The sequence below is a fragment of the Lissotriton helveticus genome, chromosome 6 (assembly GCF_964261635.1).
Source record: "Lissotriton helveticus chromosome 6, aLisHel1.1, whole genome shotgun sequence".
In the NCBI taxonomy this organism is placed as follows: Eukaryota; Metazoa; Chordata; class Amphibia; order Caudata; family Salamandridae; genus Lissotriton; species Lissotriton helveticus.
This window is the reverse complement of record NC_136067.1, coordinates 469,265,710-469,289,986: the sequence shown is the minus strand read 5'-3', so window position 1 is coordinate 469,289,986 and position 24,277 is coordinate 469,265,710. Positions and strand designations below refer to the sequence as shown.

At 43.8% G+C, this 24,277-nt stretch overlaps 1 protein-coding gene across 1 annotated transcript in view; it reads left to right on the top strand.

The window, feature by feature from the left end:
* CSMD1 (CUB and Sushi multiple domains 1) overlaps nt 1-24,277 on the top strand; it is a 4,503,734-nt gene that overhangs the window by 3,345,115 nt on the left and 1,134,342 nt on the right. The window contains exons 38-39 of the mRNA XM_078647516.1: nt 3,281-3,399; nt 16,617-16,686. Of these exons, the coding sequence (XP_078503642.1) occupies nt 3,281-3,399; nt 16,617-16,686 (189 nt within the window). The remainder of the gene's footprint in view (nt 1-3,280; nt 3,400-16,616; nt 16,687-24,277) is intronic.

Sequence of the window (24,277 nt, the reverse complement as noted above, 5' to 3'; positions counted from 1 at the left end):
CGATAGCTTTGTATTGGACTGATACATTCACCTTCTACCGGTTTACACTTCCACATTTATATCCCTGCACAAACTTGGAACGACAGAAGAGGGAGGATGGACTCTGAATGTTCTCTTGGATTTCTTCTGACCAGTTCTGGATGGAGATGGGATACCCCACCCTCCTGCAAGCTGCACATGTAAGTGCTACCCGAGATGAATTCTGGTTCAGGGGCTATGAGGCGTTGCTGCTGAGAGACCCAGAGCCAAGTTATCAGGAGCTGCATGCTGGTGGGCAGGCCTCGGAGATCTTCCAGAACAAAGAATGAGAAATCTAAAGTAAAAAAGCTCTAGAGAAGAGTCATTAGAAAAAGTAAAGGCCTGAAGGCATTGGAAAACTAATCTAGGTGGCTATAGCATGCTGCCAAGATTACAATGCAATAAAACCTATGCCAAAATGCTGACTGCTATTCAATATATCTGTATTTAAGTTAACTGCATATGTATGGCATGCCTGGTAGGTCCCCATGGCTGCAGGGCTGAGAAAAAATTTGACTGAATCCAGACATTTATTAATTGCACCTGAAGAGGGCCAGTGCCTAGGATGTGCCAAGTCACTGGGACACCTTTGCACCCATGTCCAGCCTTTCAAATCCCTGGGAAGTGCAAGTACCTCATTGGACTAGTTCACTTCTGAGCACGTCACACTTAGAATTGACAATGTAACGGTATGAGAGAGGGAGCCACCAAAGAGATAGTTGTGGTCTAATGAGACCATGGGCTGTCCATCTGCAGCACTTGAGGAGCGCAGGACTGGACAGGCAGTAGGAGTGCCAGTGCTTGCATCTGTAATACAGGTCACACCAGCACATGTGTATTGCCGATGTGATTCCAGAGGGACAATTCCTCATTTGCCTGTTGGCCTGGCCCCAAATAAATGAAGAAACACTTTGCCTCTGTGGCTAAACATTATTACAGGCATGGGCTCAGGGGCAAAGAGACCATCAGGAGGCGCACTGGTTTACATAGAAATAAGATACAGACAGTGTGTCCACTGGAGGTTTCTCTTGGGAGGAGGTAAGGGAGCCAACAGACTTGCAAGGGCATCTCCCTTGAGGCAGGTGCTGTCACTCACTCCACCCCGCTGCAGAGGTAGCCCTGACTGCCTATCAAATGCAGGGCGTGTTACTGTCTGCATAGTGAAAAGCACACTGGTATCTTCAAACATCTATTTCACATTTCACTATTGTGGTGGCCCAAATGGTGGCCGCAAGTTTGAAGCTGCATTGGGGGCATCACATTCATTGTGATGGGGCGCAGTGACCTACCTTGCTTCTGTTGCTTCCAGTTAAAGGTGTACCGATGTGCAGATCAAAGCAGTGCACTCTATTTATACTATGGGTCCAGAAACAAAAGACCCTACAGTATCTTCTGACCGCCTTTGCCGCCTACCGGGATTTCAATATGAGCTGCCCATTTGAAGGACTGCAATAAAACTTTCAAATCCTTCAGATATTTATCTTTGCCCAACCTCAAGCTCAAACTGAGTCACACAAAATATTAGTTACATTTTAATCAATCAAATCAGAAGTATGGTAAGTAGTCAAAATGCTTATTCTATTAACTAAAGTTCTCAAGGTAATTCTGCCAAACCCACCTTACGGAATTTGGACAACTAGTGAAGTCTTTTATGTAGTACAGGAAAACATGTCAAATCAACCTGACAGTCTGTCATTTTTTTTTATTTTTTATTTTTTTTTAAAGACGTTTATTAATTTTCCACAATGCAGTACATATAGCTTAGCCTACAACCCTTAGGGCCGGCAGCAACTTGAGGATGCATGTATAATACAAAGAAGCACAAGTAACATGTATGCAGTCGCGTACCGGCTACCAAACTTTGCTTTTCATGAACAATGACCTTCTCATTATAGGTGCCCCTGCGTACAATATATGTATAATGGACGTCTCGTTTTATTAAATATGAGTAAACATTTCAACTCTGTAAACTGGACATTTCTCATCGGTGTGTCCCCTTTGGTCGGCTGTGTCATCAGAGAACATTTCAGCAACCCTGTGTCCCGAGCCCAGGAAGATTGCTTGCAGATCTCAGCTGCGTGTCAATAATGAGGATGCAAATGAGACATATGTGCGGCCTACCTCCGCTTCGAATCGCCTCACCCACCGAGGGATAGCCGAACCTTACTTCTCCGCTCAGCATTGTGTAGCGACTCGCGCGGGCGGCTCTGTAGTTTGCCATGTAGCTGTAGAGAGAGACGTGGCCTGCGCCAGTCCCCTCGTCCAAGTCGGTGTTCGTATGTGCTTCCTGGTTGACAAACTACGTGTGGGAGGTAAGAGTCCATAACATATAAACGGGGGTGGTTGTATGGTAGGGGGGGGAGGGGGTTGTAGGGGAGGGAGAGTGCATCAAAGGGAATGACGCCGCGAAGGGCGGTCAATAAGACTCTGTAATCGGTCTGTACGTCATTGTGCCTGCAGGTGAATGTCTACCCGATCCATTGGTTAGTGTACCAGACATGTGGTGCGTATAAGTGTCAGCTTTCCGAACAACTGGGAGGGCGGCAGTCCCCACTGATTTAGAAACGCCACACGACCAGCGCCTTCAGTGTGTGTATGTCGCTAGGGGGGGGGGGGGACACCATTCATTCACCGAGCGTGCTGACAGTCTGTCATTTATAAAAGTTACAAAACAGTATATGAAGAAGTTGAGCAGCTCATTTTAACTTTAAAGTATGCCAACCTGCCTCACGCCCATCTGAGAAGACTTCACTGTCTCCCAGCATAGGTCAGAACTAAAGTGAAAATCTGAGGCTCTCTGTCCAAAGCCAGGAGGATTCTTTCCCCACATTCCTTCACGAGAAAATCAGAAAATACTGTACACATTGTGCTCTGCACTGGCAAACATTCTGGTTGTACCTGGGAGTATACCACTGCAACAGATGCTCCTTACACTCTTGATATTGTCTGGAACAGTCTCTTCCTACAGGTCGTCAATGCCCGCTTTATGCGATTTCGAGCCAATTTGGAGCACCATCAACTACTCTATTCTTCTTTCTGTACTAATAATGACTTCAACACGAGTTTACATAATCCTGACTCATTAACTCATAATCGTATTTAACCATATGGATAACATAAATGTTTTTGAACTTATTCGGTGTGATGCAACGTATTGGTACTTTATTCATACATGCCAGAGTTAAGTCACTTGACTATGACAATGACAATGACAAATGTATATTAGAAGTGTGTGTTCACAAAGGCGTTGCTTTCCTTTCAGCTGTAGGTCTTACAGCCTGCCCAGAGCCTGTGGTACCCAGCAACGGGATACGAATTGGAGATAGATACATGGTGAATGATGTGGTGTCTTTTCAGTGTGATTCCGGATACACATTACAGGTATTTCACTTGGAAATCACATTTATCAAAACGTCATTGTGTACATGCTTTTTCAGGATGGCATTTAATGCCGAGTGCGATCTCTTAAATGTGTGCATAGTGTTTGTGTATATACAGTTATATATTATAAATAGAGCATTTGCATCTCCTTTGCTGATGACACTTAGAGGATGTGGTGCAGACTGATTCAAGGTGTTACACCCACCTACTTACCATAATAAAAGCCTATAGACGCAGCGCAAAACATTGCAACACAGTGCAGGCGCCCAGGCATCCTTTACTATATAAGCCCCTAAATTTGCCTCTCTTATAACGTTGCGCCCACCTTCCCACTCAATCACAATCGGTGACAGTACCCAGTATAAGTGAACTACATTGTTACTAGCAGAATTGGTCGGTGTCAGTGTTATAAGAGTTGGGGAGGAGGCATCAAAAAAGTGTTTTGGACTTTCAGCAAGGAAATATCTCCATTGGTAACTTAAGCCACAAGAAAAACACAAATACGTTCGAAAAATGCATGAATAAGAGTACTCCACATTTAGCAGACTTAGGGCCCGATGTAGGTAAATCCCATTTACCGATTTTGAAATACCGAATTTTACCGATTCGGTATTTCAAAATCGGTAAATGGGATGTAGGTCCCAACATCTGGATTCGTTACCGAATCCTTAACAATTCTTTATTTACCGATTCGGTAAATACCGAATCGGTAATGCCCATTCATTCCTATGGGCTTTGAAGCCCATAGGAATGATTAGGCATTACCGATTCGGTATTTACCGAATCGGTAATTAAAGAATTCACAAGGGTGCAGGGGGTGTCACTTTGACACCCTCTAGCACCCCCAAAACGGGCATGTGTGCAATGTGGCACACAGACATGCCCTAAGGGCACGTCTGTCTGTCACATGGCACATGTGTACATGCACAGATGTGCATGTACACAGGAATCGGTTTTTTACCATGGATTTGTATTCCATGGTAAAATACCGATTCTGTAGGCCATGTGCTGATGGAACATAGGCTACCTACATTGCATTTTCGGTAATTTTACCGAATCGTTATCATTACCGAATCGGTAAAATTACCGAAAATGTGCCCCTACATCTCGATAGCCCTTTACCGATCGGAAACGGCCGAAAATCGGTATTTTCGGCCGATTCCGATCGGTAAAGGGCTACCTACATCGGGCCCTTAGAGTGCTCAGTATATTTTGATGTTTTTCGATTGATCATTGTATTTTCACTGAGGCCATGTTATATTATACGTATTATTGAATGCGGTGTGTTATATATAATGTTCACAAAACCTGAAGAACATTTAAGAATCTGAATGGAACAATTAGCTGGAATCTCTGGAACCTTTGCAGATGGCAGCTATCTTGCTTCTCCTGTATGCGCTTGTATCATCAAGGGATTCACGATTGGCAATTAAGGCTTAATTCTACTAATTCTGACAGGGTTGTACAGACCCTTAGTAAGGCCTAGGTCCATAATGTGTAACATGTCATTTGGTCCTATGCTGCCATCTCAGGATTCAGATAAGGACAAACTGCTCACCACTCAGCCAAAATCACTGGTTTGTGGATGTTCAGTTTTTCTATCAGACATTCAGAGCCTGTAATGCCTGCTCACTGTTTTTTTTAGGAAATAAGTACTCCCACAGTTATGCTATGTGCGATTCAATCAAACTTATAAGTCGCTGTTCAAGTTCTTTTTAGTTGCACATGCTACTTGAACAACTGTATTGAACATAGATCAGCAATGGACTTTACATATCGGGCCCAAAATTGTAACATTGGATTTCTTAAATACTTGTATCATTACCTTAATGTTATTTTGTTGAAAACCTTATTTAATTTGAACCTCTCTGTAATTGTATGCTGCCTAACATTTATTTTTCCCGGTCTACTGAGCAATTGTGAAAACATCCATGTGAATTAAGTTATCTTTCAAATTCGTTTATGTCATGAACCGTATGTCTCTATTAGAATTAGAAAGATTTTTAGCATTAGTGCCTATGCACAATATTGTTTTTCTTGAATATGTAGATGATTGAGACCATGAAGTTACACATTCTTCTTTTGGAAGGCAGAACAGCAGGTAGACAAGCACAAGGACATCTGCACAAACGGTTTTTCTGTTTTTCATACATCTGCAATCTAGCCTCAAAACCTTTTTACCACTTTATAATTCGAGTTAAATGTACATCAAATTCTTGGAAGTTTAATTTCTGAGAGGGGACAGAGGTCTAAACTTTTTAAAAGGTACTATACAAGTGAATAGTTAATGGTCCTCCAAATATGCTGAAGATGCACCCTTCACTTCAAAGATCCGTGATGAATGTGCTGTTGGCCTAAACAAGTAATACAGATTGACATTTCTTGTGTTGAAAGGTAGGAATCATTCTAAAAATAAAATTAGATCAATATTTCTGAAGAGTATGATAGGAACAGCAGAGCTTAACGTGGTGTACGAGGAAGCAGGATTGATAGATTTGGATGTATCTGTCAAGAAGGGGATCCCTCATTCCATTAAGGACAGCCCAGTTGCTTGTTGAAATGAATCATTCTAAAAATAAAATTGGATCAATATTTCTGAAGAGTATGATAGGAAGAGTGTAGTGTATGAGGAAGCAGGATTGATAGATTTGGATGTCACTGTCAAGAAGGGGATCCCTCATTCTATTTAGGACAGCCCAGTTGCTTGTTGAAATGCATAAGTGAAGGGTAGCATTGTACACCATGGGAAAGTGTTAGTTGGAAGAGTGTTGAATTGTAGTGTGACAGTGGGTAGTGTTTTGATATTGTGTTTGAGTGACAAAAGTGCTGCTCATATTGTAATAGGTTGCTGCATTCTAGCATGTAATGGCAGGAAGAGAAGTGACAGGTAGGACACATGCACATTTCATTGATTTATTGTTGTGTCCGGTTAAGCAGACCTCTATGGAAATGCCCCAGGAACAGCTCATGGCTGGCAGGGGATATAGGCAGTCATGACAGATTCGTTTTCTGTAATATTGTCAGGAGAATAAGTGAGCAATATATATGTGTTGGACTTGACCCTTTAAGTAGGGTCATCCCTCCTGTTTTCTGAACCCATTTTTGTTGCCATTTAGGGCTCTGCACCCTTTACCACTGCTAACCAGCGCTAAAGTGCTTGAAACATGGTAACACTGGTGTACACCCAATTGTTATATTTAGTTTACTTGTAAGTCCCTAGTAAAGTGGTACTAGATGTACCCAGGGCCTGTAAATTAAATGCTACTAGTGGACCTGCAGCACATATTGTGCCACCCACTGAAGTAGCCTTTTAAACATCACTCACAGGCTGCCATTGCAGCCTGTGAGTGCAGTTCAACTGCCATTTGGACCTGGTAAAGTAATCCTTTGCTAGATCTAAACCTTTCTTTTTAATACATATAGGTCACCCTAGATAGGCCCTAAACAGCCTAGGGGGCAGAGTGTTTAAAAAAATGTGCACATGTACTTCTTAGTTAAACATGTCATGTTAATGAATAACTCTGAAATTTGTGTTTCACTACTACAAGGCCTGCCTCTGCCATCGGATAACATTGGGTTGACTTATTAAATTTAAGAAGTGATAACTTTTAACTGAGAGCTGGCAGGAATGTTGAGTATTGGCCAAGTTGGAATTTCAGTCACAATTCTGAAAATGCCACTTTTAGAAAGCTGTCATTTTCTTGGCCAAATGACATGGTACCCATAGCCTGTAGCCTTGATCACATGACAATGTGTAGCTGGCCGTTGCCCTTTGTGTATTGCTCCCAGACAGCGAGAAAAAGGAAACTAGGTGTTGGCAGGCTGGACCATCTCTGACTTGATGAGGGGGAGCTGTCCCCTACCACACTTGCACATCACAAAAGCTTTCCTTCAGCACTCTCACAAAGGGTTTGATATGAGCCTTTTGTGACCCAGACATGCTGGGGCCAGGACAAGGAGAAAAACTATTCCAAACACCTCCCAGAGCCTTCTCCTACTTCAAAGTGTGAAGCAAGTATAAATAATGAACCCTCAGAAGTGACTATTCAGTACACCCCTGCCATGTGAAAGACTAAGAAGGACTGCTGTGCTGCTCTACAAGAAGGACTGCTACTCTGTTGCCCTGCAGCCTGAATGAAAGGACTGAACCTGCATCTTGATACCAGTACCACCAGAGTGACTCCAAAAGCTAGCTGACTGGTCGCTTGATCAGAGCCTCAGGGACAGAAAAGGCTCCATCCACCTCGAACCCAGCACCTGGACTCAGTCTACTGTGAGCACTGCCGCCAAATGGTGCCACTCCAGTCCTGGACCCTTTGAAGTGGGCCTGAAGGTGCTCTACCAGCTATGTTTGTGGGCAGAACCGCTGCATTGCAACACATTTCCTTGCAGCCCCACTTCAGAACCACCATAGTGCGCTGCATCCCTGATGTCGAACCTCACATTGCAGCCCGCAGTCTCTCAGAACTTTCTCTGCATGACACATACTCTAAGCAGGCCTTCACAGCACAAGTTTTTTGTTGATGGCATCATTGACAACAACTCAAGACTTGGCATCGCAGGCCCGCAGCTTCTTCAGAACCACTAGTGCACGACACGTCTTCGACTCAGGGCTTCGCATTGTAAGCCCCTCATCAACATCATCAATGATGATGCAGCTTATGTTGATGACGTATTAATAATTTCAAATTTTTGGGAGCCAACAATTTAATGTGCAGAATGCTTAGCATGTGATTTGGCAAAGATGCAGGGTACAGATTGAATGCCAATAACACACAACTTAGCAGGTGGAGCAAGTAGTTCTGATCAGCTCGAGCCCGGTATTTGGGTATTATTTTGGCATCCCTATCAAGCAGTGTTCGGAATATAATTCTACTGCACAGTTACAGCAGACTAGACTGTTACTGGACAAATTAATGCATTTACCAATCTCTAATTGGGTGATGGAACTTAATTAAAATGAACATCCTTCCCAAAATTCTGTATCTCTTTTGCTCACTACCTCTTTATGTTCCCCATAGTATTTCAAAATGCTAGATTCTATAGTTCTATAGTTACAACAGGATTAATATGGAAAGGAGAGAAAGATCAGATCTCTTTAAAAAAACGTTAAACACCCTATAACAGGAGGTGGTAGGACACTTCGTGACTGGTATCTATATTACTGATCTAGCATGGCCACTCGTTTTGTATGATGTATGAATTATATCCTGAAAACTGGCTTCATGCTATTTCATTTGTGAAGAATCTTAATACTAGTCAAACTAAATTCCAAAGTGCAGAGTTCTTCGAAAAAGTTAGACTTAGGACCAATCTGGTACTTGAGAGGACTTGAAGTAATAGGAAGTTTTTGAAAATTCCATCTTCACATGCCTTTACACCGCTGTTAGATAAACCGGACCTACCTGACTGCTTCGTCTCTTCTTACATTGGCACCTGGGGAAACTCAGGAATGAAGTGGTTAGGAGATCTGATGGATGGGATACTGATTTTACAACTCCATTGGCCTAGCCTGATATTACAGGATTGATTTTTGGTAAACACCTACATAGTATTTCGGAAAAGTACTGCTGTCTTATGCAATCTCTTTCTAATAATTTGGGAATATAGGCTGATAAATGGACACATAGCCTAGACGAGGAAGTCATGGAGCAAGATCCCACTTGCATTCTAGGGTGATTCTGTAAGGCTTTTACTCCTACTAGGCCGAGAGGCCACATCTATTGCACATTATTCAAATTTTATATCAGCTCCTCTAAAATGAGTAAATGGTACAATATATCGTACAGTTGCCCACGTTGCTTAGTTGGAGAGGCCGGTAATGCGCATATGATTGTCACCTACGCACCCCATTTTGGTCAGCAGTCAAGCAGCACATAGTTCTTGTACAATCTTCTCAAGGGCTTAACACTTGGAAAATTTTGTTATTGAGCATAGAAGAAGAAGAAGATACTTTATTGTACATGGTTAATTAAAACCTTTACAATGTTAATAAAACAGAGAAGCTCCAATTTATAAATTGTGTGAATGAATTGAACGAGTTAAAAACTAAAATTCTGTACATAAGACAAGTAAACGAGAATACTGGATAAAAAAAAAAAAAAAATCGACAACACAAATGGAAGGGGTTTATCATCTTATCAAAACGATCGAGTGTGAGAGTCAAGATGTCAATGTGGGAATTGGACTTCCAGGGTACCGTTAGGCTCATCCTTTGGGCTGTTTAAGGTATTGCTCATTTTAGTTGGTTCCTTCAAAGTTTTGAAGCGGGCCTCGGCTGTTTCAAGAAATTTTACCATTCGACAGCTCAGTTGGATGTTGTCCCCTTTAAAGCAGGCCAGAACTGCTTGTCTGCAGGTCCGTATCTTGTGGAAGTTAAAAAGCGGACGCAGGAAGACTCGTCGTTCATGAGTGAGCTCGGTACAGGTGGTGATCAGGTGGACTATGTTTTCCTTTCCGTCCCCACAAAGTCGACATCTTTTTGGCGACGGTGGCCGTGACCATGGAGGCAAGTGGGCCGCTGAAGGCAGTAGCCCCAAGCGAAATTTCAGAAATTTCTCTTTTTTTTTTGCGTAAAACCAATCTGCAGATCGGTTTGGGTCGAAGGCACGGTGTATGATTGAACTGTAAGCCAACAATGAGCCTGCTCAATCAGGGTGGCTTTGTCCTGCAGCACTGATTCCTTCCAGACTGTCTTGTTGACCACCTTTTTAAAGACTGCTGCGGAGACTGGGAGTGACCAAAGTTGCTGTACTCCAAGGTCCACAATGGCTCCCTCCAAATACCTCCTTGCTGGACATGTTGGTTTGTTTTGAAGTTCCTTCCACAGGAGCACATTTAAGGTATTCGGTTCACCCCTGCATAATTTATGCCAGGTTTTTATGTAGGCTCCCTTGCTTGCCAGCTCTTCTTTTTGTAACCCGAACTCTTGTCTCATTTGAGCCGGCGATGAATACCTTGGAAGGCCAAAGATCATACAAAGAGCTTTTGCCACAGTTCTATCTAATAAGGGAGCATCCCTCCCTCTCATAGCTTCACTGCCATAAGTAATTGCTGGGATTAACTTGGCCTGTATTACCTTTATTAGTGGAAGAAAGCTTGGACCAGAAACTGTGTTTTTTAAGGTTCTGAGTGTCGCTGCCGCAAATACTCCTCTCCTTTTTATAGCTTCACATTGCAGAGTGAAGTTGCCCTTATGGTCTATAAGGACCCCCAAATATTGATATTCGCTGACCTTTTCTAGCTTGCTAGATGACAAGAGCCAGTTCCAAGTTGCTTTCTTTTTGGAAAGATTGATACACATAACTTTTGATTTTTCCCGGTTGATGGTAAGTCTATTAGCCGCAGAATATCTTGAAGTAATATCCAACAGCCGCTGAAGGCCAACCGGGGTCCGGCTAATGAGTAACAGATCATCTGCATACAGTAGGTTGGAAATCTGTGAGCCCCCTAGCTTTGGAGCGTGTGAATTGCAGTCATTCAACAATTTGGATAGGTCTCCCATAAAAAGATTAAAAAGTGTTGGGGCAAGAACGCAGCCCTGTTTTAGTCCTGTGTAAGTTGGAATCTTTCTTGAAAGATGGTCACCGGTGCCCAACCTGACTTGCACCCATGTGTCGCTGTGAAGGAGAATTAACTGTTTTAAAAGCAGCCGAGGAATGTTCAGTTTGAATAACTTTCCCCACAGAAGGTTCCTGTCGACATGATCGAAAGCCGAACTATAATCAATATAGCACAGATAGAGTGGTTGGTTCGCTTCTTGTGCTGCATCAATTAATAAAGATAGTGCTAAGATGTTAGAAGAGGTTCCCATACCTTTACAGAAGCCTGTTTGGTTGTATGGGATTGCTGAGACATCGGCTGCCCAGGATAACAGTTCCTGCAGAAGGAGGCCCGCAAAACATTTTGCCTCATTGTCGAGCAGAGCCACTAACCGGTAATTTTTTTGGATCGCTTTGGTCTCCCTTTTTGAGGATCGGTGAAATGATGGCTCCCCTCCACGATGATGGAATTAAAGAAGTCTGCAGAATCTTGACAAACTTTGGTTTAAGGGCAGCTGCCCAAAACGCGGGTCTTGCTTAAACAATAGGGGTGGAATCCCATTTGGGCCCAGGGCCCCCTCGCGCCTCCCCTTTGAGATTCTGTTGCAAATCAGTGCACACTTGATTGCAATAGTCTGGTCTAACTGTTGGAGCTCGTGGCAGTCACGGATGAGTTTTGAACAGTCCATGGTGCATTTTATGTGAGTGGAGGTGCCTTGGATGTTGGCATCAGTGGCCCTAAAGTGCGAACTAAGGAAGGTTATCCTGTCGTCTTCTTGGACAAAGGAATTGGTGCCAAAATTCTGCGCCTTGGACAGATTATTAATCTTCCTCCAGAATTGTGTGCTGTTGTTTGATTTGGCATCATGTAAAAGTTTGGCCCAGAGGGCCTCTTCTGATTCCCTCCTGAGTCACCATACCAACCTCCTACGGTCAGGCTTTAGCAGCCTCAGTTCATCCTTGGCATCGGGATCTTTCCCTACTCTTCGTACAGTCTGGCCGATAAGAGTTTTTAGATTTTTAGGCGACCATTGTTTGTCAAAGCGAGACCAAAGTACTGCGTGTAATTGACGGTATTGCTCCCTCCTTCAAGCTGGTTTCTCCTCTGTGTTTTTCCCATATTTTTGCGCAAGGTTTCTGTAAATGTCTCCCAGCTGGCTATAAGGTCCTTTGTTTCATTTTGGGCTTCGCCATATACTTGCTTGGCATAAATCAGAAGGGCCACGGGATCATCTGTTCTGCACTTTAAACGCCTGTCGTTTACTGTGAAGACTTGTTCATAACCGATAGCTGGTTCCGGTATTTGTATTGTAAAGGCTTATAGTGTCACTTCTTGTGGTAAGTGATCACTGTAGTCAAGTGAGCCAATATGGAAATCAATAGTTGTTTGGAACAAGTTACCCGAGAGGAAGGTAAAGTCGATTGTTGAGCTAGACGTTGTGCTATGGCATGTTGCTGCTTGGGGACGATCCCCAGGGAATCTCCCATTAAGTGCTCTGAGGCCCCGATCTTCCAGTGCTCCTAGAAGTCGGAGTGATGCATTAGTAGTTCTACCCCCTGAAGAATAATCCTGAGAGTATTGTTCCAAAGCAAGAGGGTCGTCAACGGTGCTGACTTCCGTTGCGGGTTTATTGAGCATATTCTGGTTGAAGTCACTGCTGACAATCAAGCTGTTTGTCTGCTCTGCAGATAATAGCTTTGACAGCTCTTCTATCAGCTGCCGAGCTCCTTGCTTCTTACCTCGGGGATGTAGATAAAGGTTTATTAAAATTATCTCCTCCCTCTTTCCCTGGTTTTGAGTAGCGATTCATAGTACTTGGATTGCGTTCAGAGAGTCTAGGTTGTATGGAAGTGGTTCCACTGTACTTGTGCTTTTTAGTGAACTGTATATGGCTAGGCCTCCTTTTTTGTGACCAAATCTTGCGGACTGAGTTGGAGAAATGAAGTTCAAGGAAAAGCCTGGAAGTAGTGGAGGGGAATCTGACCAAGTTTCTTGGAGGGCTAAGATATCAAAGCTTTGCATGTAATGTTTTAGGTCTGCGTCCATAAATTTGTCCCCAATGCCGTTGATGTTCCAAGAGCAGATTTTGAAGCTTTTGAGCGATATCCCGGTTACCGGGTTGTCATGTCAGTGTTTTTCCGGCTTGTTGTTTATGGACCTGCTCAACCATGTCCAGTCTAAGTTAGTTTGCTCGTTCACGGGGTTGAGCCTTCTGACACCCCGTTCTTTTTGTTCTTGGCTGACCGGGGATTTACTACGGGCCCCTCGCAGTACAGATATCGAATGGTGGACCTGATTTGGCTGATTTTGAGTGTTCTGATGTAAGAAATTGGTTGCCAAGGGATCTGGGTATCTCGGTTTTACGACCGGGCGAAGTAGTATACCCCAGCTATTGAGTTTTACTTGTTCGTTGAGCACGCTTTCAGTCAAATCAGTTATGGCCCATACTGTTTTAGTAACTTCCACCCCTGGGTGTTCAGGTAAGACTAAAAACTCCACTGAGGCCAGATCCTTGGTGGATATGTTCTTTAGGCTGTCTATGGAATTTAATAAGCGTAGAATGTTGCCCCTGTTAATGATATCAAAGGGGCCCCTTGAAGTATATTCCGGGATCAATAAAATTGCAGGGTTACCTGAATGCACCTTTATCCTGTTTGAACCCCTCTGCGGGGATGTGGAGGTAGTCTCCGCCCTAATGTGGGCCTCTGCTGGCATTCTCTGGACTGGGGCCTTTGGGTCATCTGCTCTAGTTTGTTCCTGGTTTGAAGGACTTCCTATTAAAGAGACTGCGGGGGGATGGTCTAGTTGTGTCTCATTACCAACATTAGGAGCTGCTTTTTTGTTTCTGGAGGCGCTCAGGTTAGACGTGGATTTTTCCCCACCTTCGTTCGGGCCCTCGCTGGTGTTGGTTATTGTAGCTTTAGCGCAGCTGCTCAGGGCAGGGCTGACAGCTTTTTTTGGCGACGTTATGTTAGAAGTGTGTTTTTTACTGTTCTTTTTCCTTTGGCATGTATGCCTCTGATCCAGATTAGGGGAGTAGCATAAGTCCAGTTCTGTGTCTGTATCAGGGCTCGTTCGAGCGGATTTAACAAGCGTTGAGCCTAGGAGCTGAATGCTGACTTGGTTGTTCCCAGCTTTACCATCGGCCAGTGAGCCTAGCTTTAGCTTGTGGCCCTTCCTCCGTTGTTTTCTGCCCCGCTTTGGGGAATGCCCATATCCCCGCGGGACATCCTTTTGGTTGGATTCCAGAGTGGTCACTAGGTCATTATTTGCTGGTTGAGGGGCTTCATCTTCCCTGGAGGGTCCTTGGGCTCTTGGTACCCTTGCACTATCGTTTTCACTTGCCATTTTTCCCTTATGTATTTGGGGGAGGGCCACCTCTGGATGAAGCAGAGTTTCCCTGCTGGTTGTTTGGCAAGAACAATTTTTCCTTTCAAGTTGACCCGTAGATGTGCTGTTTTTAACTGCCTCCCAGATGCCTGTGAGGAGATTATCCATTGCTCCCGGGAGTGTAGCCAACTTGTCCACGATTGCTATGCCGCGGCAGTTTGTTTGTATCAGTGCTGTCTCCTCTTGAGCCCTTTTAACCAGCTTATTCAGTTCGGCTAGCTTACTGTCAATGTTGGAGACAAAGACTGATAGCAATTGTAGAACTGTTAACTGGAGGTCCATTTTGTCCGATTGATATTGAATGGCACTGACAGACAGTTGCATTGTGTGCAAGAGAGATTCCCATAAGTCTGCCTTTGCTGGCGATGTTGGAATCGTGATGGTAGGTTGCGAGACATTACATTTTGGGCTTATTGCTGATGTTTTTCGGTCCGCTTGGGGTGGTGAGGTGTAAAGGGCGACCAATTCTTCCCACTCTTCTTGTGTGGAATACATGGCCTCTGGAACCGGAGCAATTGGTGAAGTGGGGACTGAGATGTCTTGCGCTGGAAGATGGCCTCGAGGGGGAGTTAGTGGTTGCTCAAACTTTGCCCGATGGTGGACTTGGGCCCTTATCACATTTGACTCCTGTTCCTCAAAGGAATACCCAGCGTGTGCTTGCCCCTTTGTGTCATTAACGTGATCTGCAGCCGTCTTGATACACTTACTAGGTTCTGGTTGCGATTGCCTGAGGTCTTGTAGTGAAGGTGAGGGTGTGTTTTTCTCTAACATAAAGGCTTGTTTGAAGCCTGGGGTACCTTCCCCCTCGTTTGTTGCCCGACCTGAGGTCCGAAGATCCGAGTTGTTTGAAGTGCTGGGTACTGGTACAAGTGTACCGGGGGCTTCCCGAACATCAGATATGCTGAGGTCCTCAGGAGCCGTTTGAGACCCTCGATTATCCTCAGAGGCTCTGGTGGAATTGGACCAGTGTTCTGGGGAGCGTTTTGCTCCCGATGGGATGGTGGAGTCCTTCTGGGTCCAGTTTGTTTTCGAACCCAAACCCTGGGCACTCTGGGAGGGATCTTGTTGCTTGCTCGTGAGTGTCTTAGTTTTTAGTTCACATACCAGGGCCTAATCGGGGCCCCAGTTCCTGATGCTCGACTTATGAAACTTGCTGTGATTTCCGCATCGTGATTCAGTCTGTGTAGAGCCTGGCAATCCCTGACATCACCACCTTCTTCTTCTTCTTCTCTTCCCTCCCCTCGACCTACTCCATCTTCGTCGTCGGTGCTGACGTCCAACGCCCCTGGGGGGGGCTTTCTCTTCTTCCCTCTCATCGACTTATTGAGCATAGGTTCTTCTGAGTGGGTCTTTTATGTCCTTTTTCTTGCTAGGTTAAATATTGTGAGGATTTGGAAATCTGCTTTTCAGACCAAAATTTGAGTGGTGGAAAGAGGTATTGAAAGCGTACAAATTAGAACAATAAATAGTGAAGTGTTAGAGGATCTACGATGAAATACTATACTATTTGGGGGGATTTGAGATATTATCGTGCATCACTCTAGAGATTGTTGCCTACTCTGCTTACGCTGATCATTTATGGAGTAATGATTTACCTGACCATTTTTCATTGACTATGATGTATACAATGAATTTATGTTTGTCTGGTCTATTTAATATTTTATGCTCTGCAATAGTTATGAAATCAATATTTAATATGCATAATGTTTTACTGATTGCACTGTCAAGAAAAAGAAATAAAAAAGAGGTACTCTCTGCAAATAGAACACATTGTTTTAGCTGTTCATTGATGCAAAGATCGATCAAAGGTAAATACATTATTTTACCTTTTGACGAATCAGAAATTCTTTCTGTAATTATAGTACAGCTAGTATTTATTTTACATTATTTGAACACAGTATGTTAGTCTGGAGAGATTATACTGACTATTTGAAAAACCTACTACACTCTCTCCCAGACTAGTTCAACCTATCCTAATAACCATGACTGACATCAGCAAGTGGACTTACACTGTGAAACAGTGATCACTGCTAACTCACTTGCTCTCTCTGTCTTGCATCAGCTCTGACCTGTCAACACCCCCTCTTGTTTAACGGTAACTCTGTGACAAACTGTTTTCTGCTACCAACTATCGTGTGAGAAGGCAACATTCTGCGGTGATTGGTAACCAAATGACATATTAATCTATGAGCTGACTTGTTTCTGTATTCAAATAATGGCACATTGAATGAATGGATTTGAGTTGCATTTACTGAAAAAAGACACTGTATTTTTTTTTCCAACAGGGACATTCTCATATTTCTTGTATGCCTGGAACAGTGCGTCGATGGAACTACCCATCTCCTCTTTGCATAGGTAACTTTCAATGATCGCTATATCTCACTCACGTTACAATATTTTTGTTAATTTACCATAGCTAATTTTTACACAGAAGCACTACTTGTCATTTTAAAAAATAAATACAGAGGCATGTTCAATTGATGAAGGAAATATATATATTTCAAACAGGAAGGTCTACCACAACACAAAATGTTTTCTAGTTCCATTTAACGCATTGGTGAAATCAGAGTGCAACAATAAAAGGAAAGCAAGGTATTAAATATGTTTCTTTGGTTGCGGCATGGCTAGTTTTGGAGAATGGTAGCTGCAACCCTAGGGGCTCCAGTGCATAGGTAGTGATGATAGTGAGCATGAATGGATGTTGTTATGTAGATTTGTAGATCGCTTTATCACCCGGGAAGACATCCTAGTGCTGAGCAGATGTGAGCCTAGCCAAGCATAAAGTCTAGTAAGACGGTTTGGAAAACAGGTCTACAGCTTTTTGCAGAACTGAAGAAGTGAGGAGGAGACTCTTATGTGTAGTGACAGGTTGTTCCATTCTTTAGGATTGATGTTGGAGAATGCTTCACCGCTGGTTCTGGTTTTCCACATGTGTGAGATGTGTGCAAGTACGAGTCTGGTCAAGCAGAGGTATCTGGAAGAATTGTAAAAACAGATGCGATTGTTGAGGTATGCTGGGCGACTGTTATGTAGTGCCTTGAAAGTGTGGCTGAAGAGTTTGAATTGTGATTGTTTGTGTTTGGGGAGGTAGTAGAGCTCCTTCAGGTGTGGTGTGATGCAGGTGTGACTTGGGAAGTTGAAGGTGATTCTGACTGCCTTGTTATGAATGGTCAGCAGCCTTCTGGTGAGTTTTGATTTCCTCCCGGAATAGAGGGTGTTCCCATAGTACAGCTTGCTTGTGACCAGGGAGTGCATGACGGTTATCCAGGTGCTGATTGGAAGCTACTGGAAAACCTTCCTCAGCATCTTCAAGGTATCAAAGCATGAGACGGTGACTGTGTTGACTTGGGTCATCATGTCAAGTTTGCTGTTGATGACGATCCCAAGCTTCATGACATGGGTGGTGGGGGCAGGTGTCAGTCCTACTATCTCTGTTGCCCATCTGTGGAGTCCCATGGTGAAGTGCTCTTTCTAAAGATCACAATTTTGATCTTGTCGGTGTTCAGCTTTACACAGTTGATCTTAATCCAGTGAGGGATTTCAGTCATACAGGCATTGAACTTGATCCTGGGACTGGGCGTCTTGTCCATGGGGGAGAGAATGAGTTGTTTGTCATCGGCATAGGTGAAGACTTTGATGTCATGATAGAGAGAAAGAGAGATGGATTCTGACTGAACATAGCCTGTGGATAAAAGCACCTGTGACAATCATCCTTCTGAAGGAGAGTTGGAGAGCCTGGAAGATGTGGGTGTCACTGAAACAGTCTTAATTAAAAGTTGTACACATCAGTGGACTTGATATCAGCCCGGGGGCATGTGCCTTCCTCCTGAAAATGACACCATGCCTCAGGTCATGAGGTCCTTGTGCTCAAATTTGCCAGGGAGGAAGGCCTGTGTGCCCTACACCCTCTAAAAATATCACCAGGCCGTGGCAGATTGGGTCCATGGGGCTCAATATCACCCAAGGAAGGATGCCACATGCCCCCGTCCCTCTGGAAATTGCACTGGGCCCCGGAAGATTGGTTCCCTGGGGCCGATAATGGCTTGGGAGGGGGCACGCAGCATTTCTCCCCTTACACAAATTCATGGCCCATGGGCCTAAGGTCCCCCGTGGGCCTAAATGGACCCCCTCCCCTTTATATTTTGGAAATGACCCTTGGGGATGAAATCCACAGAGCCTAGCAAGGCACAGGGAGGGGGACAGCGTGGCCCACCTCCCCTTTTTTAAATAAGTGGCCCCAGGGGAATAGGAGCATCAGTGATGTCATAAGTGATGTCATAGAGCATGACATGAGTGCTGTTAAATGAGAGGTCATGAGCAGTTCTTGGCAGGGGCGCAGGTTCTAGTTATTGCTGCTAACTATAACTGGTGAATTTTTGTGTTTTTTTGGTTAAAAACTCTATTGTTGTCATTCACAAATTCACCTAACTATAATATTACTTTAGCCTTTATTTTTTTCAGTGAATTTCTAAGGTTTTTTTAACAAAAATATGACATAGAAACGGACATGGAGGAGGCCCACCCCATCCCTTCGCATCGTAAAGAATGCCCCATGGATACTTGTGGCACCCCCAAGCTTTTTTTTATCTTTTCAAAAATATTGTGGACGGCTGCAGGAAGGACAGGACATCGACTAAAAACATTTTTTTTTAAATCCAGTAAGTCTCATGGGTCATTGAATTCATGACCCCAGGAGAGTTTAACATTATTTTCAAAGCGCTCTGAGCTGAAGCTGAATGTTCTTCAGCTGGAGTGCAAGGACCCCTTGAGGTTGGTACTATAGCTGCACTTTGTGCTTGAAAAGTGTTTAAAAAGTCTCAAAGATTTTTTTTTTTAATGCTTTATTGAAAATATTTTGTGAAAGTCACTATGATTAAGCATTTAAAGTGTGAATTTTTATAAAATATATTTTTGATTTTAGTTATTGGTGACTTTTAGACAAAGAGGATCCTTTCTGAGTGCACTCCGCGCCGCCTGCATCTGAGTCGAACAGTACTTCATGCCACCTTGAGTTTGCGTCAAGGTAAAGCTGAAGCATATTACCTGACTTTGTGGGTAAACACCAACCAGACTTAGACAGAGTGGCATTCCTCTCCAACCACTGTTTTTGTATACCACCACATATTGATCTGTTTGTTATTTTGCATCTTCTCTACATAAACCATACTACATTTTTTCACACAGGTCTTGAAGAAAGCTGCCACACCGCTAAGGAGGGGATCAGGCTGAAACATTTTGATCTATTTAGTTCTATGACAGGTTGAATATGCTTCTGCCTTAGCCTGGTTTTAATCCTGGACTATCTGCACCCCAATCAACTTTATAGCACACCCAGGAATTAGTTGTATCTCTTATTCACTTTCTTTCTTTTCGCTCCTCACCACAACCTGCTCACCTACTGGTTCAGTATACCTCTTTCTAACAAAGAAAACATCCCTGAGTTCCTCCATATCAAGGAAGATATTGTATACAACATTCTGACCAGGTTCATAATGCGAGCATGTTACCCTCTGATGAAGCCTGCCACCTTTAGGTAGGTGAGGGAAACCGTCCTTTAAAAGGAACAGTCCCAGGCACTACTCCACATTCTATAGGCCATGGGGCACTTTTTGTGGTATTGATTTTTGGACAAAGCCAATTGATCTGCTTTATATATGCTGATTGCTCATCTCCTGATAAAGACAATAGGCTTGCCTTTTATAGTTTGGTGTTCTGACCCTGAGACAAAGCCAGTAGGTCTGACTTACTTAAAATGACACCCCATTATGTTGTTACTTACAATTAAAAAAAAGTCAGCAATTCACTAAAAAATAAAGGTTAAAGTGACATCATAGTTAGGTGAAAAAATGTCAGTGACAAACAAACCTTTGAAACAAAAAAAACAATAAAATCATCAGTTATAGTTTTTTGAAGTAAGTAACACATGCCCTCGCCATGCACCGCTTATATTCTCACATATTACACAACTCATGAAATGTTCAGTGACTGTGTCAAAAACAACCTAATGTGATCTGAAATTGCCTCAGTGATGACAACACTCTGCATGGCATGGGAATGACTGATTGTTACCTTAGGGCACAGGTTATACTCAGGGCCACTCGAATTATGCTTCAGGAGAGGGTCAAATTTCTATGCCAGGTTTGAGTAAATTATACAGCAAGAAAAGTCAAATTATGCAGCATGATGCAGCACATTTGGAATAGTAATACTTCATTGTTTGGACATTTTTAAACTTGGTAACATTGGGCATTTGTTGCATCTCATTAGTATCAGTTTCACACCCAAATATAGCAATAAGCAACATAAATGTGACCAGTCCTGTTTTGTAAAGGGCCTTCAAGCACGAAGCAACACTTTTTGTTGTATTTTTAATAACTTTTGAACCGTTTGAGCTAGAAAAGAAATCGTTTTCAATAAAAGCTGCAGATTATGCTGCAGATGATGGAGTATGTGGCAAATGGTGCAAATCTATAATTATGCATAAAATCGCTGAGGACACACAAACGCATAATTCCAGTGACCCTGGTAATAGTTACCTAAAATAACTGTAACTGGTGAATTTCTGTGTTTTATTTTGTTTAAAACGTTCCCTTGTTGCTGACATTTAGACCTAAATATAACGCAACGTTAACGTTTGCTATGTTCCGTAACTATATATACTTACCTTCACAATATTTTGAAAATCATATTTTATTCACAATATGCACATGCGTCTAAGCAGCCTCGTTTGCCAATGCATTGTATGATTTTTTTAACTTCTTTCTATTTCCGAGGCAGAAATGCAAGCAGTGCCATTTAACGTATCGGCAATTTCTCTAGGGAGCTGGAGACATTGGATGCTGGTTTTCGATAGTCCAGGCCTGCCACTGGGCTGTCAAAAAGACTCTCCAGCTCCCCCAGGTTTATTTGTGCGGGCACAGAGGAGTGAGAGCTAGAGAATGAGATTGAAAAAAGGATGAAAGAAAGAGAAAGGCTCCGGCTGGTTTGCACGTTTTTTTAGCTCCGACTTTCATTCCCAATCTGGCCCTGAATGTAATTATATATCCACTTCTCATGCCTTAGATGAGCAGTGAAGTACAGGGCTTGCATTGCTGATGGGGACGAATTCTGTCCCTCCTGATGTATTGCTCCTTTGCCTGCAACGCTCCTTTGCCTTTGTGCAAGATTCAGCACATTATTCTGCGACGTAGGTTGAACCGGGATGTACACCTCCCACATACTATGATGGCACAGACCCGAGCTGGTGGCAGATGAACGTCCACACAGAATTTTTTCCCCTTTGCAAATCCGAATTTTTACTTCACACATGGATAACGTGTTTTTTTCTGCTTCCACTCATGCTGACAGGGGAAAAGTCTAATGTATGCAGGTTTCAATCCTCACTGAGAAAGAGACAATGACAATTCTTTAAGGCACATATAACAGCCACCAAATTGAAACAGCATGCCACTGACTATTTTTCTTGCCTTTCCAGGAAGAATCATTAACCATACTTAGTAGTAAAACACAGGCTGGTGTTTTCGATCTCGCTGACTAGGCTTTATCATAAGATCATAGAAAGAACAGATTTTTTTTAAAGAAAAGTGTCATGAAATTAATTTGACATGAAATAATGGCCAAAAGCCCATCGGCCATTTGTAGATGAGTGCAGTGGTGTAAGGAAACGTTAGGACCCCCCCTGCAAAGTACATAGAGGGGGCCCTCCTCCGGACTCACATAGCAGCTCTCAGGCCAGAGTACAGTGCTGAGGGGACCCTGTGGAGCTCGGGGGCCCGCCGCCATGTCTCTGCGTCCACACCCTTCATATGTCCCATCACCCCACACCGCTAATTTTCTCTATGGTTCCCATCAACTTCCACCCAGATCTCATCATGATCAATTCACCTTGCATGTCCTATCATCTCCCCAACCTATGCCCCATTGCCCCATTGCCCCCAAGGGCCTAAAGTTTCACATCGCTCCCCTAAACCCCCAGCCATGACACATCAGTGCCCAAAGCCCTCCTGTCACTCTCAAAGCCATATTGTCCATCACCCCATACACCCATGCATAACCTGCTGTCTCTAGAAGATTCCTCACCAAAAGTCTCCTGTAACCTATTGTCCCTCTAGGGTTACAGTACTAGAAAATAAATATCCCAGCAAATTACTCCAAACACAAATGTCCACCATTGTTATAAAACTCACTGAAGTCACATTATACCCAAATCCACGTTAGATTCCATCACTCCAAACTTCTTATGGCCTATTACCCACACACACATACTTCATCTGATCACCTGAACCTTACTACCTCTAAACTCCCTGCCAAAACCCTCACCAAACTCTGTCTGATGCCCCATCACCCCTTGCCCACCTTATAGGTCATCACCTGCCAGCCCCTCCTATGGCCATCACCCTCTTCCCTATGTCCCATGGCTCACCAGCCGCTCACAGTGGCCTGTTCTTTATCTGTTTAAAGTTCTCTCTTCCATCTCCCAAACTCAGAGGATCTGGGAGGGGCTGAGCTAGGGTCCCTGATCTTAAACGCGACTGGAGTGGTAGCTCTGCAGCAGTGGCTGGGTGTGGCGGCAGAAGCCACTGATTCCCCATCCATCGCCTCCAGGTGAATCAGGGTGGAAGGAAGGGCCAGCAGGCAGCTGGTCCCCATCCTTTCATTCTTCCCTGGCGCAAGCTCCGTGGACCTTCATCCATCACTTCCTCTTTAACCCTCATTCTGAGCGCGGACTGTGGGGTGATTGCACTGCAGGCTGGAGGAGCATGGAGAATGGATTGAGAAAGGCCAGACTGGGGGGGAGGGAGGAAGGAGGGACCGTTCAAGCCACAGCCTTCAAAGCTTCAGTATCCTTTCATCACACAGAGGTGCCGGCCGTGGCTAGCACTGGAAGAACTTGACGACCTGGCTAGCCTATCAAAAAGTGACACAGTGGTGGTCTACTCTCTTGAATGGACAGATGAAACTAAGGGTCCTTCATGCATGTCGAAGTCCTGCTCCATCCCCACCAAGTGAAGTGAGTGCAATTCTTCTGACTTGTTCTTGATGCTGCCAAAAGTTGAGTCCTGTCAACCACTGGACAGCATCTGTTGCCCAACCTCAAGGCTTTACCAGAGCCCCCCTCTGAACCCAAACTAAGTTACAAATTGGCACTTTAAAAAAGTTCATTTTTATTTATCTCATAGTATCTCACCTCGTGCCTCATATTTATTCACATGATATTTTTACTCATCTCATGATAAGTTTATTCACCTCGTGATATTTTTATTCATCTCGTGATATGGCCCTCATGATATCGACCCCCAAAGGATTAAAAGCTTAGTCGGCCCTGCCAGGATTTGGAGGTGAAAGAATCTGATGGCATAGGGGAGGAAGGGAGCACTGCATGTGGACTGCATCCTTGAAGCTTAAAAAGGCTTGTGTGCACTTGCTGTGTGAGCTGGATTGACAGTCCCTAGGAAAATGGATATTCACCATAAACATCTGGGAGGCCGCCAGCAAATCACTCAACAGTTGTACACTCATTTCCATGAGTAACGTTTAACTGATATTTTTATTTGTCAAAAACAGTGCACCCTTCATCTTGAAATAAATTAAGTTCTTTATATAAAAGGTAGGTGTGCTGGTATTTGAGTTCATACCCATCATGCACTGGAGTACTGCTTCGCGCTGTACGCTGACCTCTCCAAAGTGACAATATAACTATATTAATTTTGGCCTGGTACATTTAAGGGTAGAACTTCGGTGCAGCAAGAACCAGACAGGGGCAGCATGCACGCTCTGCCCCGCGTCCTCTGCCTGCTATGTCCTGGGAATAAGCCCCTCAGTCACATGGCACTTTGGAAAATCCCACAGGCCATAACTTTGACATCATGAATTCCTGCGAGCCCTCTGCCCATAGAGACAGCAGACTGGGTGTTGATTTGTGGTGTTAGGAGGGGTCCCTTCATCC